The sequence below is a fragment of the Akebia trifoliata genome, chromosome 9 (assembly GCF_017979445.1).
Source record: "Akebia trifoliata isolate Shusen 1 chromosome 9, ASM1797944v1, whole genome shotgun sequence".
Taxonomy (NCBI): Eukaryota; Viridiplantae; Streptophyta; class Magnoliopsida; order Ranunculales; family Lardizabalaceae; genus Akebia; species Akebia trifoliata.
The window spans coordinates 22,444,241-22,464,948 of record NC_141383.1 but is presented as its reverse complement, the minus strand read 5'-3'; the positions used below and the strand labels follow the sequence as shown (position 1 = coordinate 22,464,948).

Below are 20,708 nucleotides of genomic sequence, written 5' to 3'. Positions count from 1 at the left end.
ATGGAGATGTAGATGATGTCTGCGTGTTGAAGACTCTTCAAGTGGCTTTGGTCTCCAAATTGATAGTTGAGAGGGGATGGTGAGTTGGCGACATGATGGAGTATGTGCTGGAGCCATGGTTTCAAAACTGTCTGAAACTGAGACGTATCGTCCGTGTCATCTCGATATCAAGTATGAATGAGACAGACAGACAAGTTAATTTTCCAAACGAGATTTTATACCCCACATGCATTTTTTTTAATTTTGGACAAGACTTCTCAAATGTTTCGGAAAACTTGTCTGAGACGACTTGGTATCTGGCATGGACGAGACGAGAAGCGAAACCTAGTGGAAATAGAGAATATCTATTGATGCACCAACTTTTATTTATAACACACCAACCATCCTGAATTAAAGCGGTCTTTTTATATAGATAGATTGGTGTGTTACAAGCAGTTTAATTGAAGCTTCTAGTGGAAATATAAAGCTCTCTCCTTTCAAACGTTTTATTCCGTGGCGGGAAATGCAACTACGCTCTTGCAGTTCTGCTGCTTTTTTAAGACAAGAAACCCAAAACACTCTTCTCTCTCCCTCGCTAACAGCTCTTCCACCATTTCTGCACCAACCTTCAACACCACCACAACTCAAATGGAAAATCTCCCAAAACTTAAACCTGCGCACCCTGTTAGACACCATCTTAGAAAACCCACATCACATGCTGTCTTACGCACCAATCTTCCAATTCTTAACCGGCACCCACTTTCTCAAACTAGGCCAACAAGTTCATGCCCACATGACTCTCCATGGCATCCAACCCAACGCCTTTGTTGGCGCAAAGATGGTCGCAATGTACGCTAGTACTGGCGATATCGACTCGGCCGCTGTCCTTTTTGATCGAATTCCAAATCCTTCTACACTTCTCTATAATTCGATAATTCGTGGGTTCACCCGATCTGGGTATCTCGAAAATACTATTGGAATTTACCTTCGAATGAATTTGCAAGGCCTTCGGGCCGACAACTTTACCTACCCTTTTGTTCTTAAGTCTTGTGGGGACTTATCGCTGATTCAAATGGGGAAATGTGTTCATGGGCAGAGTTTGAGAATTGGGTTGGAGTTTGATTTGTACGTCGGGACTTCATTGATCGATATGTATGTGAAATGTGGTGAAATTATTGATGCCCATAGATTGTTTGATAGAATGGCTGTTAGAGATGTTTCGTCTTGGAATGTTTTGATTGCAGGTTATATGAAAAATGGAGTAGTTCAAAGTGCAGAGGAATTGTTTGGAAAAATGTCAAAGAGAAATATAATTTCTTGGACTGCTATGATTTCAGGGTACACTCAGAATGGGCTTGTGGACCGGGCATTGGATTTGTTCGAAGATATGCAGAGGGAGGATTCGGAGGTAAAACCCAATTGGGTGACGATCATGAGTGTACTCCCAGCGTGCACACATTCAGCTGCTCTTGAGCACGGAAGACGGATTCATAATTATGCAAATAGGATTGGTTTGGGCTCAAAATCTTCTGTACTAACTGCCCTTATTGCGATGTATGCCAAATGCGGAAGTCTTGTTGATGCTCGTCATTGTTTTGAAAGTATTTCTGTTAATGAGAAAGGGTTGATTGCTTGGAACACAATGATAAGTGCTTACGCGTCTCATGGGCATGGCATGGAAGCCGTGTCAACCTTTGAGGACATGATTGGGGCTGGAATTCAACCTGATTTCATTTCTTTCACAGGGTTGTTATCTGGTTGTAGCCATTCGGGTCTTGTTGATGTTGGCTTAAAATACTTTAATGGTATGGGTAAAGTTTATTACGTGGAACCAAGAGTGGAACATTATGCATGTGTGGTAGATCTTCTAGGTCGGGCTGGATATTTAATGGAGGCAAAGGAGCTCATCAATCGAATGCCGATGCAACCGGGTCCAAGCATTTGGGGTGCTCTGTTGGCCGCTTGTCGAACTCAAGGTAATTTGGAAATTGGGGAGATAGCGGCCAGGAAATTGTTTGTTTTAGAGCCAGAGAATAGTGGAAATTATGTTCTACTCTCGAATATGTATGCTGACGTTGGGAGATGGCAAGAAGTAGACAATTTAAGAGCTATTTTGAAAGATCAAGGTATGAAGAAGAGTCCGGGATGTAGTTGGATTGAGATCAATGGGAAAGCCCATCTATTTCTTGGAGGAGATACTTCTCACCCACAAGCGAAGGAGATTCACATGTTGTTGGAAGCATTGCCCAAGAAGATTAAGGCGGCGGGATATGTGCCAAATACTAGTTTTGTGTTGCATGATGTTAGTGAAGAGGAGAAGGAACAAAACCTAACTACCCATAGCGAGAAGTTGGCCATTGCTTTTGGGCTTCTAAATACATGCCATGGAACAATTCTTCGGGTGACTAAGAATCTACGTATATGTGGTGACTGTCACACCGCAACCAAGTTCATATCGAGAATATATGATCGAGAGATATTTGTGAGAGATGTGAATCGGTTCCATCATTTCAAAGATGGGTCTTGTTCGTGTGGGGACTATTGGTGATCAATATGGTGAGAATTCCATTATGGAGACAAAGTGGATCTAAGTGTGAGTTAGAGACAAATGGGTGAGGCCTGATGGGGGTCAGCTCTGCTTTCAATGGAAGTGCTTTAATGTAATCACTTCTACAGGGGTCGTGGTTGCATAAGCAATTGGTTGGTGATGGTGTTTGTGAAATGCTTTTTGGGGTCTAATAGTTCTTCGAGAAGTTGTCAAGCATTTTGTAGAAAACAGCTTTCATACTCATCACAACTTGTGTACTAAAGAACGGTGAAGGCAGAGCTCTTGGAGAATGTTTCGCTCAGTTGACACTGCGAACTACCAGATGAAAGCAAGATCCAGGAATCGTGATCTGATGTTTTGGTGTGTGGAAAATCAGTTTTGCATCTGTTTGGGATTGAAAGCTGGAAACTTTGTTGATGAGCGCTTCGCCTGAAGAGAAAGTACATCACCCAATTTGACATTTTGTTATATAAAATTTTGAAAGGTACCCAACATGGCTTAAACTCCATGGGTTGTGTTTAAATTTATATTTCAGTTCTGAGAAGAAATAAGAAAATTAAGCATTTTTTGCTTCGTTGTTTATCAAATTCACTCCTGAAAATTAAATTCTCAGAATTATCAAGGCAGTCAGTAAATTTGTGTGCATAAACGTATATTTCTCTTTTTGCCTTGAATCTTTGTTTTGTATAAACACTTCAAATTTTTTTCTACCTACTTGGTGAGAACGATGTTTTGAGATGAAAACTTGAATCCTTTCAAAGATTATGTGCATTATAGCTTCAGCACCTTATGGCCAAGTGTTTAGGTTCTAATGCCAAGTGTGGTATAATAACTAAGATGCTGAAGTTATGATGTACATAATCTTTGAAAAGATTCGAGTTCTTTTTTAATATAAAATAAGCCGTAGTACATGACATCGAGTACTGATTTATTCCTTAATTATTGATGAACTTAGCTTAGTTTTCCCACATTAAATGTTATGTCCTCAATGATCTAAAAACATTACTCTAAGCAAGTTGACATGAAGATCAAAAGAAGTAGGCATTGATGAGCAACCGTGGTAATTGAACTTTCTGAAGATCGTCTCAATATAATTGCATTGAGTGGGTATTAATAGAGCCGATAATCTTGATTCTCAATAGTACACCTACCTCTCAGATATATTTGTCAAAACCTGGTAGTTGAGAATCTCTAAGCACTGTCGACACATCCAACGTTTGTCTCAAAATGAATAATGAAATGCTATTTTCACATCCATCTGATGAATGATAAGTTTGTGAATAACAATCAAAGCAGTCGTTAACCATTTCGAGACATGCAAACATGTTAAAATAGCCAAAGTCTTCTCTTCACTTGTGACAATTTGCAACTAGTCTCGCGTTGCACATGTCCAAAATAAATCAACTTTCAACTTCTTGAAAAATCACTTACACCCGTGAGCGAAGCCAAGATTTTCTTCTAAGGGGGCAACTATAGTTGATTAGTAAGTTGGAAGAGCTTGAAGATAAAATTCAAGGATTTTTTATTAAATGAAGGGAAGGGCATGTAGGTCACTTCTCATTAGTCTATGAGAGAAGACCTAAGTCAGATTGGGCGTCTCAAGTATTTACCGAAACTACTACCAACCTTCATAATCTCGGTCTTCTCTGATAGACTAATGCAACATGACCTCAATATGCCCGATTTTTCTTTCCAAAATTGGTCATCTTCAACTACTTGGGTAAAATTTTTTATCATAGACTTGAGCCTTAAGATTAATACACTTGAACCTTCAAAGTAGAAAATAAGAAATTTTATTTTTTGAAAAAAGAATCTAGAATTTTCAACAAAGGATTAAGACTAGGCTCATAATAAAGGATTGAAGTTGAGGTTAAATAGATTAAAAATAATTTTCTATAGAAGTTGAAGAATTTGTAGATGACCGACTCCCTTGTTTTCAATTTGAAATTAAAAAAAAAAAACCCTTGAATTTTGCTTTCCAAAATCAGTCTTCTTCAACCTCTTGGTTAAAGATTTTTGTTCTAGATTTGAATTTTAAGATTAATATATTTTAACATTCAATTTTAAAGAAAAAAGATACGATTTTTGAAGTAGAACACATTGCAAAGAAACTTTGAGGTATAAAAGGATTTTTGGATTAGAAGATGAGATTTTTTGAAAAAAATAAACCTCTAGAGTTCTTTATACAAGTTTAAGATGAGGTTTAAAATGATAGATTGAAGATGAGGTTAAATAGATTGAAAATAATTTTCTATAGAAGTTGAAGATTATTATTTTAAGAGAAAAATTAGTGGGTTTTAGTTAGTAGTTGAAAATGAGTGTGTTTAACATTTTTAGAACTGCTATTGGTACCCATCTTTTACACTCTAATTAAAATAAAATAAATAAGCCAATGTTTGAGATAAAGTAAAAGTTGGGGTGCCAATCTCTCTCTCTTATAGATTTTTATTTGTCAATCATCTCTTTTCTTCACATATTGGTCAATTTTATAAAACCCTTTTATTGCCTTAAGTGGGCCACATGAGGGCACATCTTTCTTCATTCACAATCGTAACAACGTAAACATCTTCCTTCGATTATGTTGCAATTATATCTAAGTTGTAGGGAAATATCCATCGATATATCGAAAGGCCATCATCAATTCAATTGAAGTAGTTCATTCTAAATTTTTCTTAAAGGATTTGGGTCTTCTCCATTATTTTCTTGGCATTGAAGTGGACAATGATACTCTTCCATATATATATATATAGAGGGTCCCATTCCCATATATATATATGGGAAATGTTCAACACCCTAAGCTTTACCCTACACATTAATAAACGTGTTTTGTCCTACATGGGTTAGAAGTTTTGGAATGGGCTGGTTTTTGGTGAGGATGATCTCTATGATCAGAAGATCATCCTCACCAAAAATCAGTCTATTCCGAAATTTTTAACCCCATGTTTACAAGTTGAAAAATTGTGGACCGTCCATTTTTTGTAAATCATTTTTGATGGGGTTAGATGTTTTGGAATGAGCTGATTTTTGGTGAGGATGATCTCCTCACCATAGAGATCATCCTCACCAAAAACCAGCCCATTCCAAAACTTCTAACCCATGTAGGACAAAACACGTTTGTTAAAGTGTAGGGTAAAGCTTAGGGTGTTGAACATTTCCCATATATATATAGAGATCATCCTCACCAAAAACCAGCCCATTCCAAAACTTCTAAGCCATGTAGGACAAAACACGTTTGTTAAAGTGTAGGGTAAAGCTTAGGGTGTTGAATATTTCCCATATATATATATAGGGTCCCGTTCAGCAACAAACATTTTGACAAACATTTTGGCAAAACATTTTTCAAAACATGGGTTAGAGGTTTTGGAATGGGCTGATTTTTGGTGAGGATGATCTCTACGGTGAGGAGATCATCCTCACCAAAAATCAGCCCATTCCAAAACTTCTAGCCCCAGTTTACAAGTTGAAAAATCGTGGACCGTCCATTTTTTGTAAATCATTTTTGATGGGGTTAGAAGTTTTGGAATGGGCTGATTTTTGGTGATGATGATTTACTCACCGTAGAGATCATCCTCACCAAAAATCAGCCCATTCCAAAACCTCTAACCCATGTTTTGCCAAAATGTTTGTCAAAATGTTTGTTGCTGAACATTTCCCGTATATATATATGGGAAATATTCAACACCCTAAGCTTTACCCTACACTTTAACAAACGTGTTTTGTCCTACATGGGTTATATATATGGGAAATGTTCAACACCCTACACTTTAACAAACGTGTTTTGTCCTACATGGGTTATATATATGGGAAATGTTCAACACCCTAAGCTTTACCCTACACATTAACAAACGTGTTTTGTCCTACATGGGTTAGAAGTTTGGAATGGACTGGTTTTTGGTGAGGATGATCTCTATGATCAGAAGATCATCCTCACCAATTGTTAAAGTGTAGGGTAAAGCTTAGGGTGTTGAACATTTCCTTATATATATATATATATATATAGGGGAGCGTTCGCGGGCTAACGCTTTAGCAAACTTTTTGGCAAACTGTTTTGAACCGCTGGATCTAACGTAATCGAACGGATGTTATTACGTTTCACGCGTTATAATAAATAATTACATATTTACAACGCCATCCCTTAAGAATTACATATTTACATATTCCTCCCTCTTCCCTTTAAAACAGAGAGAACAGAACTCTCTCTTCTCTCTCTTTCTTCGAACTCTCTCCTCTCTTCGGCCTCTGTCACTCGCTCTCACCCTCTCTCTCACTCTCGCCCTCTCTTTCTCACTCTCATCATTCTCTCTCTCACTCTCACTCTCTCTCTCTCTCGCTCGCTCGCCCTATTCCTTGCTAAAACCCTCGCACGAACGGCTCACTCTCGCTGCCTCTCTCTCTCACTCTCTCTGCCTCTCTCATTCACTCTCGCACTGAAACAGATCTGAACTATTGCTTTCAACTTATATTAGTTGATTTGTTGGACTGATTTCTCCGCCATATGTAACAAGGGAACACCTCTTGTAACCATTCTTCTTTTTCAGTACTTTTAAATATATATCTATACCTTATAAACTATGTTAATAATGTGAACGCAAGCATAAATGCACATCTCCTGTGATCATTTTCCAGAACAGACCTTACAACCTAGCTTAATACGTTTACACACGCACATTTCAACTCACAATTTGTGTCTTTTATCCTGCTGTCATGTTTATTGTGGAAGTGCTGGTGTTGAAAATCCCTTTTAGATCTTTTGTTGATTAACTTAGTTTTAGATTCAAAAAATTATCATAAGTATTCATATGTTGACATAAGGGCTTAAATACTGTGTTTGCAGCAATGGAGAGAGAGAGAGAGAGGCAGCGAGAGTGAATGAGAGAGGTAGAGAGAGTGAGAGAGAGAATGATGAGAGTGAGAGAGAGAGGGCGAGAGTGAGAGAGAGGGTGAGAGCGAGTGATAGAGGCCGAAGAGAGGAGAGAGTTCGAAGAAAGAGAGAGAACAGAGAGTTCTGTTCTCTCTGTTTTAAAGAGAAGAGGGAGGAATATGTAAATATGTAATTCTTAAGGGATGACGCTGTAAATATGTAATTATTTATTATAACGCGTGAAACGTAATAACGTCCGTTCGATTACGTTAGATCCAGCGGTTCAAAACAGTTTGCCAAAAAGTTTGCTAAAGCGTTAGCCCGCGAACGCTCCCCATATATATATATATGTATAAATTTGCTAATTTATGCATCATCCACAACAAGCCATTGATCTACGATAAAGTTCATTCTAAGATATCTAAAGGTCACAATTTCCCATCGTTGATAAGACGATATAATTCCATGCAACTTTCAGCTTACTTAGATGCCGATTGGGTCAGGTTGTCGATCAAGGGTCAACATTAAAAGTCATAAGGGTCAAGGGAGGCATCTTTGAATTTTAAATTTAAGGGGGTGTGGCTAATATACCACAATAATTAGTGATGGAAATGGAAAATACAATCTTTCTCCCAGTTTCTTGGGAAAAACTTACACAAATATAGAGATTCTCAACAAAACACTGTTGTATAATATTGTTAAGGATTTGATTGTGAATGGGGAGATGGAAATTTTCTCTTCTCCTTATTAGGCACATAAAACAGACATCTCAACCTCCTTTAAGAACCCTTCTCAAAGCTCCCAAACCCTTACAAGTTTCAAGAATTGGAATTCCGTCCTGGGGTTTCAGATTTCTTTCTGCAAATCCATCTCCAAGTGCTCTCTATGATAACGATTTCTTTGATGGGAATCATGATTTCGGAAAGAAGTATGTATTGGAATCAGAGGAAGAAGAGGAGGAGAGAGGAACGATTCCAGTAAAAGCTTACTTTCTCTGTACCAGGTTCTCTGCTATATATATATATATATATATTTTTTTTTAGTTCTTTGTTTCTCAGATTTAATTTCTGGGTTTTGTTTATTTTTAATTTTTATCATCTGGGTTTCTCAGATTCATGGTTTTGTGGACATTTAAAAAAAAAAATTTGTGTTTCAATGTTGGGTTTTGCAGATTTGGGTATGCTTTATTCTTTTGTATTTGATAAAATTGGGGTATGATTGTATTAAGAGAACCAAGATCAACCTATACTCATCTTCATGGATCAGCTGAATCCACAATAAAGCACAAACAGCTCCACCATCTAGACTCAATTTTTTTTTTTTTTTTTTTTTTAATTTATATATTTAAGATATATGTTTCCCCAGGGAATGGTAGGGCTTGTTTGGGAACCACAATGAGAACTATTAGAGTTTGGCCCCTAGAATTTATAAATATGACCATCTAGCATTTTGGTTTTGTATTCGATAGCTGCTAAGGATTCGGCTCAACCCAACTTACCTATTTCAAAGAAAAAAGAAAAGAAAATAATGCCAAATGTGCTAACTTCTCTCAGACATTAGCAATGATGTTTTCCTCAATAACACAACTATTGGATGCACATTGCAAACTTTAGGTACATTTGAGATTCGTAATTAGCTTTAAGCGTTAGCCATTATTGTGTGAATTGTGCTTCCCCGGAGCAGTGAAATTCGTTTTCTCTAGTCCGACTTGAAAATTGATGCCATATATATCCTAATTGGAACTAATTCAATCCTAGCCTCAAGTGTTTTTATAACTCCTTCTTGCTATTGATACATCGCTTGCCTTGGCTTCAACATTATGTCTTTATTCTCCTAAACAACTTCGAGGATTATCTGATTGTATTATTGTTAATTGTCAAAAGTGCGTTGGTATAGCGGTGAGTCTAATAACTCATATGGTTGTAGTGTTTGGAAAGGGGTCCTTAAAGTGAGTGAGGATTTTGAGAAAAAGGGATTAGATTCAAAGCGGGTTTGGGAGATAGAATAAGATTTTGGGAGGACAAATGGTGCGGCTCGTTGACTTTGACAATTCAATTTCCGTCTTTGTATGCCTGTTCTATTAAGAAGAATCGCTCTATCTAGTAATGTTTGATTTGCAACGAATCCGGTCCTACTTGGGATTTGGGTTTCGGGAGAAATTTTAATGATTGGGAGCTAATTGAGGTGACATCATTCCTTAAACTCTTGCATACGGTTCATCTCAACGATGGCGCACAGGATAAGTGGGAATGGACATGGGCAAAAGATTCGAGATTCTCTGTCAGGTCTTTCTTTAAGTGGCTTACTCTCTTTATAGAGCGATCCCGTGCGGGATCCATCATTTGGTCCAAGGTAGTCCCCTCTAAAATATCCTTTTTTGTTTGGTTGGCTTCCCATGGTAGGATTTTGACGTTGGATAATCTCATTGTGCGGGGATGGATCATTCCCAATGGTTGTCCCCTTTACTTGAGAGATGGGGAATCTGTTGATCATATTTTAATCCATTGTTCTTTTTCTCGTGATATTTGGTCATCTTTCTTTGAATTATTCCATATTTATTGGGTCCTCCCTTGTAAGTTTTCCTCGGTGCTAGTAGAGTGGAACAATAATGCTTTCCACAACAGAAAACGGATCCTATGGAATATGCTTCCTGTGGCTATTGCTTGGGGGGTCTGGAACGAGAGAAACAACAGAGTGTTCAACAACAAGAGTAGTACCTTTCATATAATTTTCTTGGAGATCTTGGGTTTTTTATACCTTTGGTCAAAATAGAGCATAGAGTTCTCAGTAACTAATTTTGAAGATTTTGTTTTTAGATGGCACTCTTTATGTAATTACTAACGCTGTAGTTTTCTTTCCTTTGGTGCTTTTTGTGAGGCTTTCTCGGCCTCCTTGTTTTTTTCCCTCTTTGATCAATATGTTATACTTCTCAAAACAAAAAAAACAAAAACAAAAAAAGTGGGTTGGGAATTGCAATAATTCTTTTTTTTTTATGACAATGAAATATGAGCTTGGATCTTGACCCTACCCTCCTAATTTAGCTTCTAGAGGCCTCAAACATTTGAGGGTTGTTTTGAAATGTGTATCTTTATTTAGTGGTGTGGTGGAAGACAATCAAATCCAAGTTGCAATGAGAGAATCTCTAATAGCTCATATATCCTAGTTGATGACTTCCTTCATGTTCATTGAGTTTCTGCCACAAATAAGCCTTTTGTTTAAAAAAACGGAAAAAGAAAAAGATAAGCTTAGGGTCTAGCCCGTTGGACCTTTTGATTCCAATGCTTCATCGTTTGGGTTAGGGATACAGTCCTGTCGGTTGGTTACGGTTGTTTTATCTTCTATTTTATCAGTTTGTGTTTATATTTCATATCTTTTATGTGGGTTTTCTAGATTTATGTGGTTTTCTTAGAGTGGTTTTACATTTCCTTTTTTTTTTTTTTTCTTCTTTAAGTTTGGTCTTGTAGGGTTGTTGTTGTCATTTGTGTTTTGATTCATATTCTTGAGCTTTCCCTTTATGCTTATTGATTTGGGAATTCCTCCTTTGCTCTCATCCCACTCTCTAGTTATTTATGATTATTTTCTCTGACACATGGTTTTGGCAGTATTGACTTGAAAAGCATGCAAGCTGAGAATTCAGTCAATGTTGTCCCTCCTATTTCTCGATCTTCAAATTATGTTGCTCTCAAATATTGCGATTTACCTCCAGAAATTACTGTAAGAAGTTCCAAAAAATGATTTCTGCTTCAGTTTCTTGTCTTATCATATATTGTTTCTTTCAACAAAGAAAAAGAAGAAAGATTGTTTGGCTCATATAGGTTTAAGTAATTTAGTTAAGTTCTATAATTACATTTCTACAACATGGAGAGTGGTGGAGCATGAATATATTCGTGGAATCCTAATATGTTGAATTTTTTAAGAGCAACACAAGAAAAAGAAAATTCATTTTTTTTCTCCCTATTGTAGTAGTAGATGAGGGAATCTGAAATTATTCCCTTAATGAACCGATAATGTCATGTAACATTTCTGAGATAGAGAGAGGGAATTTTTGTTTTAATTGATTGCAATTTTGACTCTTCAATGTCAATTTCATCTTCCCATGTGATTTACTTGATGTCCATTTTGATGAAATAAAAACTTTGATTTCAGGGCTTTGGAGTTAAAGAAAATGGGAATTGCTTCCGTTACATGGTTGTGTTCCAATATGGATCTGCAGTTTTGTTTAACATTGAGGAACATGAAGTAGAAAGTTACTTGGAAATTGTTAGAAGGCACGCTTCTGGATTGCTCCCAGAGATGAGAAAGGATGGTAAATTTCCATCCTCGGAACCGTGTATTAAAGTACATCTATCCTTAGAATTATTTTACCAAATCCCTTATTCATAAACTGTTATTAGTATTCTTGATATTTCTGAATAATGTTAAAGTGTCTTGTCTGTGATTTTCTGTATCCATCCATACATATATACAAACTTTGTGAAGTAACAGTTAGCATGAGATCCGGGTTCCTGCAACGTAGAATTTTCTTGTGTTTTCTGTTTGGATCATGTCAATGACAGATTAGAAGTGGGTTCTTGTTGTTTTCGGTTGAAGTGGATGAAGACTTTTAGCGGCAGGGAGGACGGCCATACATGTGGTTTGAGGTGGTAGTAACTAAGAAAATATTTTCAGGTCTACGCTTAGTAGAAGATTTGGATCTAGATAGAATTAAATGGTGGGACAAGATTCGTATTGTCGACAAAAACCACTATTAATGATGTTTATTTGATGTGGTTATCACGTAGAGTCGATCCTATGCAAGTATTTAAACATAATATTAATTTTAAAAAGAATAATGATTTTCTGACGTCCCCTCTGACATGCCTCCAAACGTGGCATGTGCTAGAACCATAGATTCTTTTCCTTCGGATACACAACTGCACATATTTATGGGGATGTACAGTTGTGTATCCCGAGGGGAAAATCTATGATTCTAGCCCATGCCATGTCAAGGGGCGTGTGTCAAAGGGGGCGTCAGAAAATCACGACTCTTTTAAAAAATATAAAACATGTATACTTCATATATTGAACATAATATTAAACAAATTTACAAAACCATAATATTGTTCAACTTCAAACCTTGCGATTAGTTTATGAAGTTCATAATTTTTCAAAAGATGTGCATTTTTTCAATACTTTGTGAAATAGTGGAGGTTAAATCCTCAATTGAAAGAGTCGCTGATTAATCATGACTTTTAAAAAATTTGGAGATTTATTTCACTATATGCTCTACGTAAAACTTAAAGAGAACTTTCCTAAACTAAGCTAAACTCTTAAAAACATACTAAAGAAAAATAAAATCCAAATTTACTAAAATGGTAATTCTAAAATACTCATATACAAATATTTTTGAAGGTTTCACCTCAGTAATACCACAGACATGAGATCGGTACCCTGCCTTCACACTTTAACCAGTCAATTTTTCCCTTCTTTGTTAATAAAATAGTGAAAAACTGGACTTTACTGTAAATAGTAAAATTGTGACGTTTTACTAAAAATAGTTAATTAGATTTCCTTCAGAGATCCGTTCTAGTAGTTCTCCTCTTCCTTGTCTTGTTGACACACCTCTTCTGCTGAGAGTTTTCTTTTGGCGTTGCATGGGTGCATCAAATCGTATATGCTCCATCGTGATCAGCTTGTTGGGTTTCACTGTGTTACTGTGTCTGCTCCTGTTAACCATTTACACCAACACACATATTTTTGTCTAAGTTACGTACCCTTTTTCCCAAATAGGGTTCTAAGTTGAATTGTGTATCATTTTACATGTAGTTGTTATTTTATTTTGATTAATTTTTTACTTGTATTAACAGATTATGCTGTAAAAGAAACACAACTGTTGGTGGAGGATATGCAAGGAGGGCCAGACTATATAGTTCTTAAAAAACTAGACACTGATGGGGTTCGCATTATTGGAAGCGTGCTTGGCCAAAGTATTGCTCTTGATTATTTTGTTTCACAGGTACTCAGTTGAAATTTCCATGATTCTAGTATTGAAAGTTGATTCACAAGCCACCTTGTAAAGTTTACAATTCCACAGATTCCAAAATAAGTTCTTTACATCATTTTGACTTGAGCATCGACAAAGTATTTTGATGGTGACCGTTGCAATAGAAACACTTCAAGTTGATATTATGTGAAACAATGAGTTATTAGTAGCTCAGACGTTACCACATCATTCCAAAGGGTTGGGATCTATTGTTGACTCATGGAAAAAACACATGATCCCAACCGTGTAAACATAAAATCCATTGGTTGAGTTGCATCCTCAGGAGTTGTGCTATTGGGATACGTATAAATCCCGACCATGTGTTTTCTCATGAGTCACCAAAACCCGATCCCATTCCAAATTGCAATAGTAGTTCAGAAGTTAGAACAACTTTTTCCTCTTTGTAGGTTGATGGCATGGTTGAAGAATTCACAGATATAAATCGTGGTATGGAGAAGACTGGTACCTTTACTATGAAGAGGAAGAAGCTCTTTCAACTTGTAGGGAAGGCAAATTCAAATCTAGCCGACGTGATTCTGAAAGTTGGTCTTTTTGACAGGTAATGTCTTATTTTTTATGTTTGAATTTGAGTTTTTTTCTTCTTATTATTTCATTTTAGAGTCAGTCTAGCCTGACTAACTTAGTAAGATTTCTTGAGCTCACATCTTGGCATCCAAAAACATGATCTGATGCCACAGGCTTGTGGAGGATGGATTTGAAAAAAAAAAAAACATTAATTTTCACAGTTAAATTTTAGTTTTATGCTTTGGGAGTTTGGTAGCTCTCTCTCTCTCTCTAGGATAGCATTCGGAGGCCCTAACATGAGGAGATCATCCTCACCAAAAATCGGCCCATTCTGAAACTCCTAACCCCATCAAAAGTGGTTTACAAAAATCACACGGTCCACGATTCTTCAACTTGTAAACTAGGGTTAAAAGTTTTGGAAATGAGCTGATTTTTGGTGAGGATGATCTCTTCACCATAAAGCCATCCTCACTAAAAATCAGCCCATTCTGAAGCGCTTCTAACCCATGTTTTGAAAATGTTTGGCTCTCTTTAGGGCCTCCAAATGCTTCCCATATATATATATATATGTATATATGTATTGATTTTTTTTTTTTTTTTTCGAATCTGAGTTTTACCATGATTTTGCCATGAAATCTAGAAGGCTGTTGTGTCGGATTGCCAATGTGGAAATCCATGTGGGCTCAATGACCCTTAGGCTCCACAGCCATTTTATTTTTATATATATAAATAAACTGAGTTTTTTTATTCCAAGTTGATCGATTGTTTCTGAATATTGTTGTGCACACGGGGTTCTCGGTTCAGAGTCTAAGCATTTTGACCAAATGAAAATATAAAATGGTAGGGACTTGGGAACTCCCATCAGGGTAACCCCAGAATCAATTTCCAATTCAGTTATGAGATTTTGATGTAACCATTTACATTGCATATAATTTAGCAGGTATCGTAAACCACCACACCTCTGATATTTGTTATTTGTTCAACTCATTCAGATCAGAGATTGCTTGGAGAGATGCAAAATATGCCCAAATATTGGAGTACCTTCGAGAGGAATATGAGGTCACGCAACGTTTTGGGAACCTTGATTTCAAGTTGAAATTTGTGGAGGTAACTATTCAAAACCTTCTTTTATCTTACTTAGTTTGTCTTGGTTTCTGATTGTTAATTTAAAACTTTCGAACTTTTTAAAACTGGTATAGTGAGCTACAATTGGGATTGGAATCTGAAATGTTGAAAAATGGGTTGGTGAATGTAAAACTTATTATTTGTGGACGTATTTCTATCTTTCCTTTTGCAGCACAACATCCATTTTCTTCAAGAAGTGCTTCAAAATAGAAGATCAGATCTCTTGGAGTGGTGCATAATTTTCTTATTGAGTATAGAGAATGTAATTGCAGTATGCGAAATTATTCATGAGTCAACCGCCAAAGCTCTCTGATCACTACAGATGGATCGGGAGGAAAATTTTCAGCGGAAAAAATAATGTTATTATGGCAAATGCCATAATACTGAAATTTTCATGTTTTATATTTTTTCATAAACAAATTTTTTTTTTAGTTCCATTAAATTCAACTAGAGTAAGAAAGCATGCAATTAAATGTGAATTACATTATAGCATCAACCCAATTTTGAAGCTCTTTCTTTCTTGACCCAAGTGTTGTCCGCTTTCTCCTCTCTCGATCTTGTCATAGAATTAGACATTTTGTTTTTTTTTGCCCGTCAGCTTTGGGAAGAAATGGAAATATTTCTTGGGAGTCTTCAATTTGTTCTATTTTCTTTAACAAGTTTATGAACTTCATTTGGGTTTGAATCTTACTACGAGATGTTAGAAATTGTTGAAACTATAAGAATGAATAACCATTAACTTGGTTTACGTGAATATGAAGTATGAAGGTCACCTACTCAAATACGATATTTGATTCATTCAACATCATTATCATCAAATCCTTATCTACCCCACTGCGCTGGAAGGAGTCAACTGTTTTAAAATTATTTACTTGTATTTAAATTATTATATTATTATATTTTTCTCGTTATAAGGTAGGTGGTAGATGGTCACTTTTCATGGATAATATACATTTAAATCACTGAAAAAAAATTGTTTATTTTGCATAAAATTCACAACTCCGGTTGAGTCATCGATTCTTGATCGGGTTGAGTTGGGCTGGACTTGGACTAAGGGCTATGGCCCAATTTAAGCCCGAGTGGGCTCGATGCCTGTCAAGCGACTGATAAGCCCGTGTCTCACAGCTCCCATTTTAGTTGTTCAACTATTGGGAACTATTTCTACATTTTTTCCGTAGCTGTTCATTTCTAATATTTTCATCCCAATATACACCATTTCATAAATTCAGATTACAATTCAAGAAGAAAAAAACTATAACAACAGTTCCATTTTGTTTTTCCTAACATACACCATTTCATATACGAATCAATGTCAATTATAATATAGGTAATTCAAATAAAACTCAGTACCAGAACCTCTTGAGCAATGTCCACGCGACAGCAATGGCGAGGACTGTTGTTTGGGTGCTAGAATCCGATGGAGAACCATTGCGGGGAGGTGAGGGTGCTGGGGCAGGTGGAATGTTTTGAACGAGGACAGCAACTCTCATGCCATGGAAGCAGTAGCCTCCACTGGTGAGGAAGTAATATGTCTTGGCTTTGGTGAGATGATACACGTCGCGTCCTGCTCCACCCGTTACATTGTTGATTGGATTATCCGATCTACATGCCTCGTAATCTGTCTCGTTCACCTCCAAAACGTTGTAATATACCCTATTATATCCAAAATCTGAGAAAGAAGTAGGAACAAAATAGGAGAAGAAGATCAGTACAACAATTATTATTATTTTTTTTGGATAAGTGTAAAAACTTCAATAAAGGGGGAAACCAATACAAAACAACAACAACAAAAAAAAAAACGAGTCTGAGAAGCCCCCAAACAAGCATAAGCTACATGTCACACAAAGACTCCTATCGGAATACAATATCCTGAAAGGTAACTCCCCCGAAATCCCTGCTGAGCTTGGACCAAAGGTATAGGAGACCAAAAATCTCCAATACAGTTAGTATTAGGGGTGCAACTTGGTTCGGTTTGGTGCGGTTTGAGGTCAAATTGAAACCAAACCGATATGGGTCGGTTCCACTAAATAAGAACCAGAACCGAACCAAATTCCATTGGTACCAAACCAACCCCAACCGAACTAAAGTTGGTTTGGTTCGGTTCGGCTCTATGGATTGCCAATTTTCTTATAAATTGTAAATAACATTTTTTATTGAAAAAATAAACATAAAATTTCATAAAATAAATCACTAATCTATCCATAAAAAGTTATTAGTTTATCCATAAAAGATCATTAATCCATGTCCTCACTGCTAAAATAATTAATAATAATTATTATACACATAATTTATTTATTGCATAAGGGTTCAGTTCTAAGTTTGATTCGGTTCTATACAAGCTTGATCCGAGAACCGAACCAAATTGATCGGTTCTCCATTTTTGTAACCTGGAACTGAACCGCAACTTGTTCCAAACCGAACCAAATCACCCCAAAGCTATTGGTTTGGTTCTCGGTTTGAACCAGACCAACTAAGTACAGCAATTTTACTTTGTTGAGAAATGGTTCTAGCTTTAAAACTGTACGAGTGGACTAACTTGTCAATTTGGCATTTTTCCAAAATTTTGAGATTTTTCTAAAAATTAATCTGTATTCATATAATCATATTTTCTATTTAATTTTTTAATATCTACACCACACAAAACATCAATTTATTGGAAAACTCTAGTGGCCAATGTTTGGGAAATTCAATGGGTGGTTTGGGTGGGCTTGGTTAATTCCTAAGCCGGCCCTAAAGAAGAGGGCTGTATATTAGACCAGTCGTTTACCTCCCTATACCTCAATAAGGCCTAAATAACCCAGGCCTAATGGGGGACTATGTCCGGGATAGGTTTTTTTATTTTTATTTATTTTTTGAAATGAGGTATCCAGACCATGGTTTTAAATCTCGTCCGAGACTGGGACAACTCATTTGATATATCTCGGTATCGTCTACCAATGAGACGGATAGACAAGTCAAACGTATTGAACGAGATTTAAAACTACTGTTCATTTTTCTTATTGTTAAACAAGACAACTCAAAGTTACTGTAAAACTCATCCGAGACGACTCGGTCTCATTAATGGATGAGACGAGATGCCAAAACGAGTTTTAAAACCATAATCCAAACCTCTTAGAGAACCTGAACCCGATTAACCCTCGGGACACCACGGACTAGGTAATTTCTGGGATAAATCCTTGAGACTGGTCCCTCTAAGGGGGGATTTGAACTCAAGATCTCTACTTCTTGAGACATGGTCTTGGCCATCTAACGAATAGTTGGGTGTTGGTTTTGTTAAAGAGTTAAATTCATGCACTTTTCAAAATCATTTGGAGTCGCTTGATATTGCTTTAATTTCATCAAAAATAAGTGTCCAATCTCATACCTAATTGAAAAAAATTCTGAAGAGATGAGAGTAAACTTGTTATTTTAATTATTTTATTATAAATTCATACGTCCAACAGTACATATAATATATATTATAAAATTCATTATCAGAATGGGCCGGGCTGAATATTGTTAGGCCCTAGCTAGGGCCAATTTGAAAATTTTGACCCTGATTGTAAAGATCAAGGCCTCCCTAACCGTTGTTTTTTCACACAGACTAGCTTAATGGGTCAGTGGGCCCAATTAACACACCTAAAATTTGGTATCCAAGGAACGGCTGAGATGGGAAGAAGTTTAGGTTTTAGGGTTTAGGATGAGTTATTAATACCCTAGATTTGGATTCCTAGTAGACGAGTTCAATCGGCCATTTCATTGTCTAGACTAACCTAATAGAAAGAATTTACATAAACTAAGGGATGATCATTTGAAGGTAAGAGTAGTCGAAAGAGAAGATCTCAAGATCTGAGACTCTTCATGGATACTAATTGAAATCGTAGAAACTTAACTCTAGAAAGAAAATCTGAACTATTTCGTAATATAAAACTTCTTGTTTCATCGAGAAAAACATGAGTAAAAAAGCAGGATAGAATCAATTCCAGGTTCTCTATTTTAAGCTAAAAAACTGGAAGAACGACGAAGATCTTCAAATCTCTATTAGAAAGATAAGAGAGAATTAGGGTTTCTACTATCAACTTAAAAGAGCTTCAAATAGAAATCAAAACGTAGATGAAACACAAATGATTAAAAGAGATGTAAATCAGATAGATAGATAGATAGATAGAGAGAGAGAGAGAGAGAGAGAGATTTACAGAGCCAATCGTCAACGTAGAAATGTTCATTCATCGACCACTGAGTATAGTTGAAATTCTCTTTCCATCCCGATTTCGATCCTCCGACATTGTGTAGCTTTGCCGAAACGCTTTGTATCGTTACCGATACAGCGCACGTTAGCACCAGAAGCATCATCGGTGATAAAGCTCCTCTCAGCCTCACGACCTCCATTACTGCAACTCTCTCTCTCTCTCTCTCTCTCTCTCGAATATCCACTACTATATATAACGAAGCGATAACAACTGTGTTTCCAAAAGGGTACCAGCACATGCAGCCAAGTTTGGAGTTATTACGAATATGCCATTGGTAGGAAAAGCTACGAGAGAGTTTGATGCAAGCTCCTCACATCAAGAGATATGTAAAGCGCGCATAGTACGACACGTCCTCAGAGTCGCGATTTTACTGTTTTTTTTTTTAAACGACAAAAGCTTGATGTCGAATTCCTTCTATATAAAAAAAAAAAAAAAAAAAGCTTTTTCAGACCACAAAGTTATAATAGATTGATATTTAAGCGAAAATATACATAAAGATTTAAGTTGATTGATGTCAATAAAGCATTTCATTATTTTGAAGAGAGTCGTGATAAACTGACTCCCGCACGTGGCATACTCAAAATACTCTCCTGTCGTGGCATGTGTTGGAACCATAGATTGTATGTCTCGGGATGCACATCTGCACATCCCCATAAATATTTGCAATTGTGTATTCCGAGAAAAAAAATCTATAGTTCTAGCATATGCAACATCAGGAGAGTATTTTGAATATACCATGTGGGGTAATCAGAAGTGTAATGATTTTGACAAGTGCAAGAATCGTATCTGTAGTTGTGTATCCCAAGGGAAAAAAAAATCTACAATTCTTGTATGGTACACGTCAATTGAGTTTTTGAGTTATCTTGTCAAGTTGAATTGCAAAATCATTACACTTTTAAAGATATTTTAATATTGACTAAAATCCAAAAAGGATAGTGAGGAAAAAAGGCTTTTACTAAGCCTCGTCCACCATCAACAAGACGTCGAGATTCATATAACAGGTCTTTTAGATTCGTAACAAATCTCAAGGTATTGTTTTACAAATCTCGAGATCTTTTTGATAGTGGATGAGACTTAGTAAGGCCTTTTCCTCACTATCTTAGTAAGGAAAGGGTTTCTCAAACTCAAATAAGGATATCTCGTGGGTTGCATTTAATATCAACCAAACTAGAGGTTCACTATTTCCATGAACCTTGTATGAACCGAATTGTAATCCATTCATTTCGTATCTTTTGTAGTTTAACCTAGTAAGAGTGAATTTTATTACACAATCTTGGATAAATTTTCAAGTTAATTCGTATATACAACTCAAAGATTTTCATTAATTTAGGGTTGATCCAAGATTTTGTGAAATCTCAAATGGACTTTTTTACGAGTAAAATATATTTTTTCATTCAACAACATATATTTTTTCTTCTT

At 36.3% G+C, this 20,708-nt stretch overlaps 2 protein-coding genes and 1 pseudogene across 2 annotated transcripts; 2 read left to right on the top strand and 1 right to left on the bottom strand.

Annotated features, from left to right (window-relative positions):
- Positions 1-462: 462 nt before the first annotated feature.
- On the top strand, positions 463-3,289 carry LOC147394719 (pentatricopeptide repeat-containing protein At5g66520 pseudogene; annotated as a pseudogene).
- Positions 3,290-8,007: 4,718 nt separating this feature from the next.
- Positions 8,008-15,580, top strand: RRG (sporulation protein (DUF155)). Its single transcript, XM_086454239.1, has 7 exons — positions 8,008-8,391; positions 10,991-11,102; positions 11,535-11,694; positions 13,235-13,383; positions 13,818-13,969; positions 14,928-15,042; positions 15,233-15,580. Exons 1-7 carry the CDS (start codon positions 8,105-8,107, stop codon positions 15,371-15,373), a joined length of 1,116 nt encoding a protein of 371 aa, XP_086310365.1. The 5' UTR covers positions 8,008-8,104; the 3' UTR covers positions 15,374-15,580.
- Positions 15,581-16,303: 723 nt separating this feature from the next.
- On the bottom strand, positions 16,304-19,454 carry ENODL17 (early nodulin-like protein 17). The gene is made up of 2 exons (XM_086454240.1): positions 19,236-19,454; positions 16,304-16,729 (listed from the first exon to the last, which is right to left on the bottom strand). Exons 1-2 carry the CDS (start codon positions 19,426-19,428, stop codon positions 16,404-16,406), a joined length of 519 nt encoding a protein of 172 aa, XP_086310366.1. The 5' UTR covers positions 19,429-19,454; the 3' UTR covers positions 16,304-16,403.
- Positions 19,455-20,708: the final 1,254 nt, after the last annotated feature.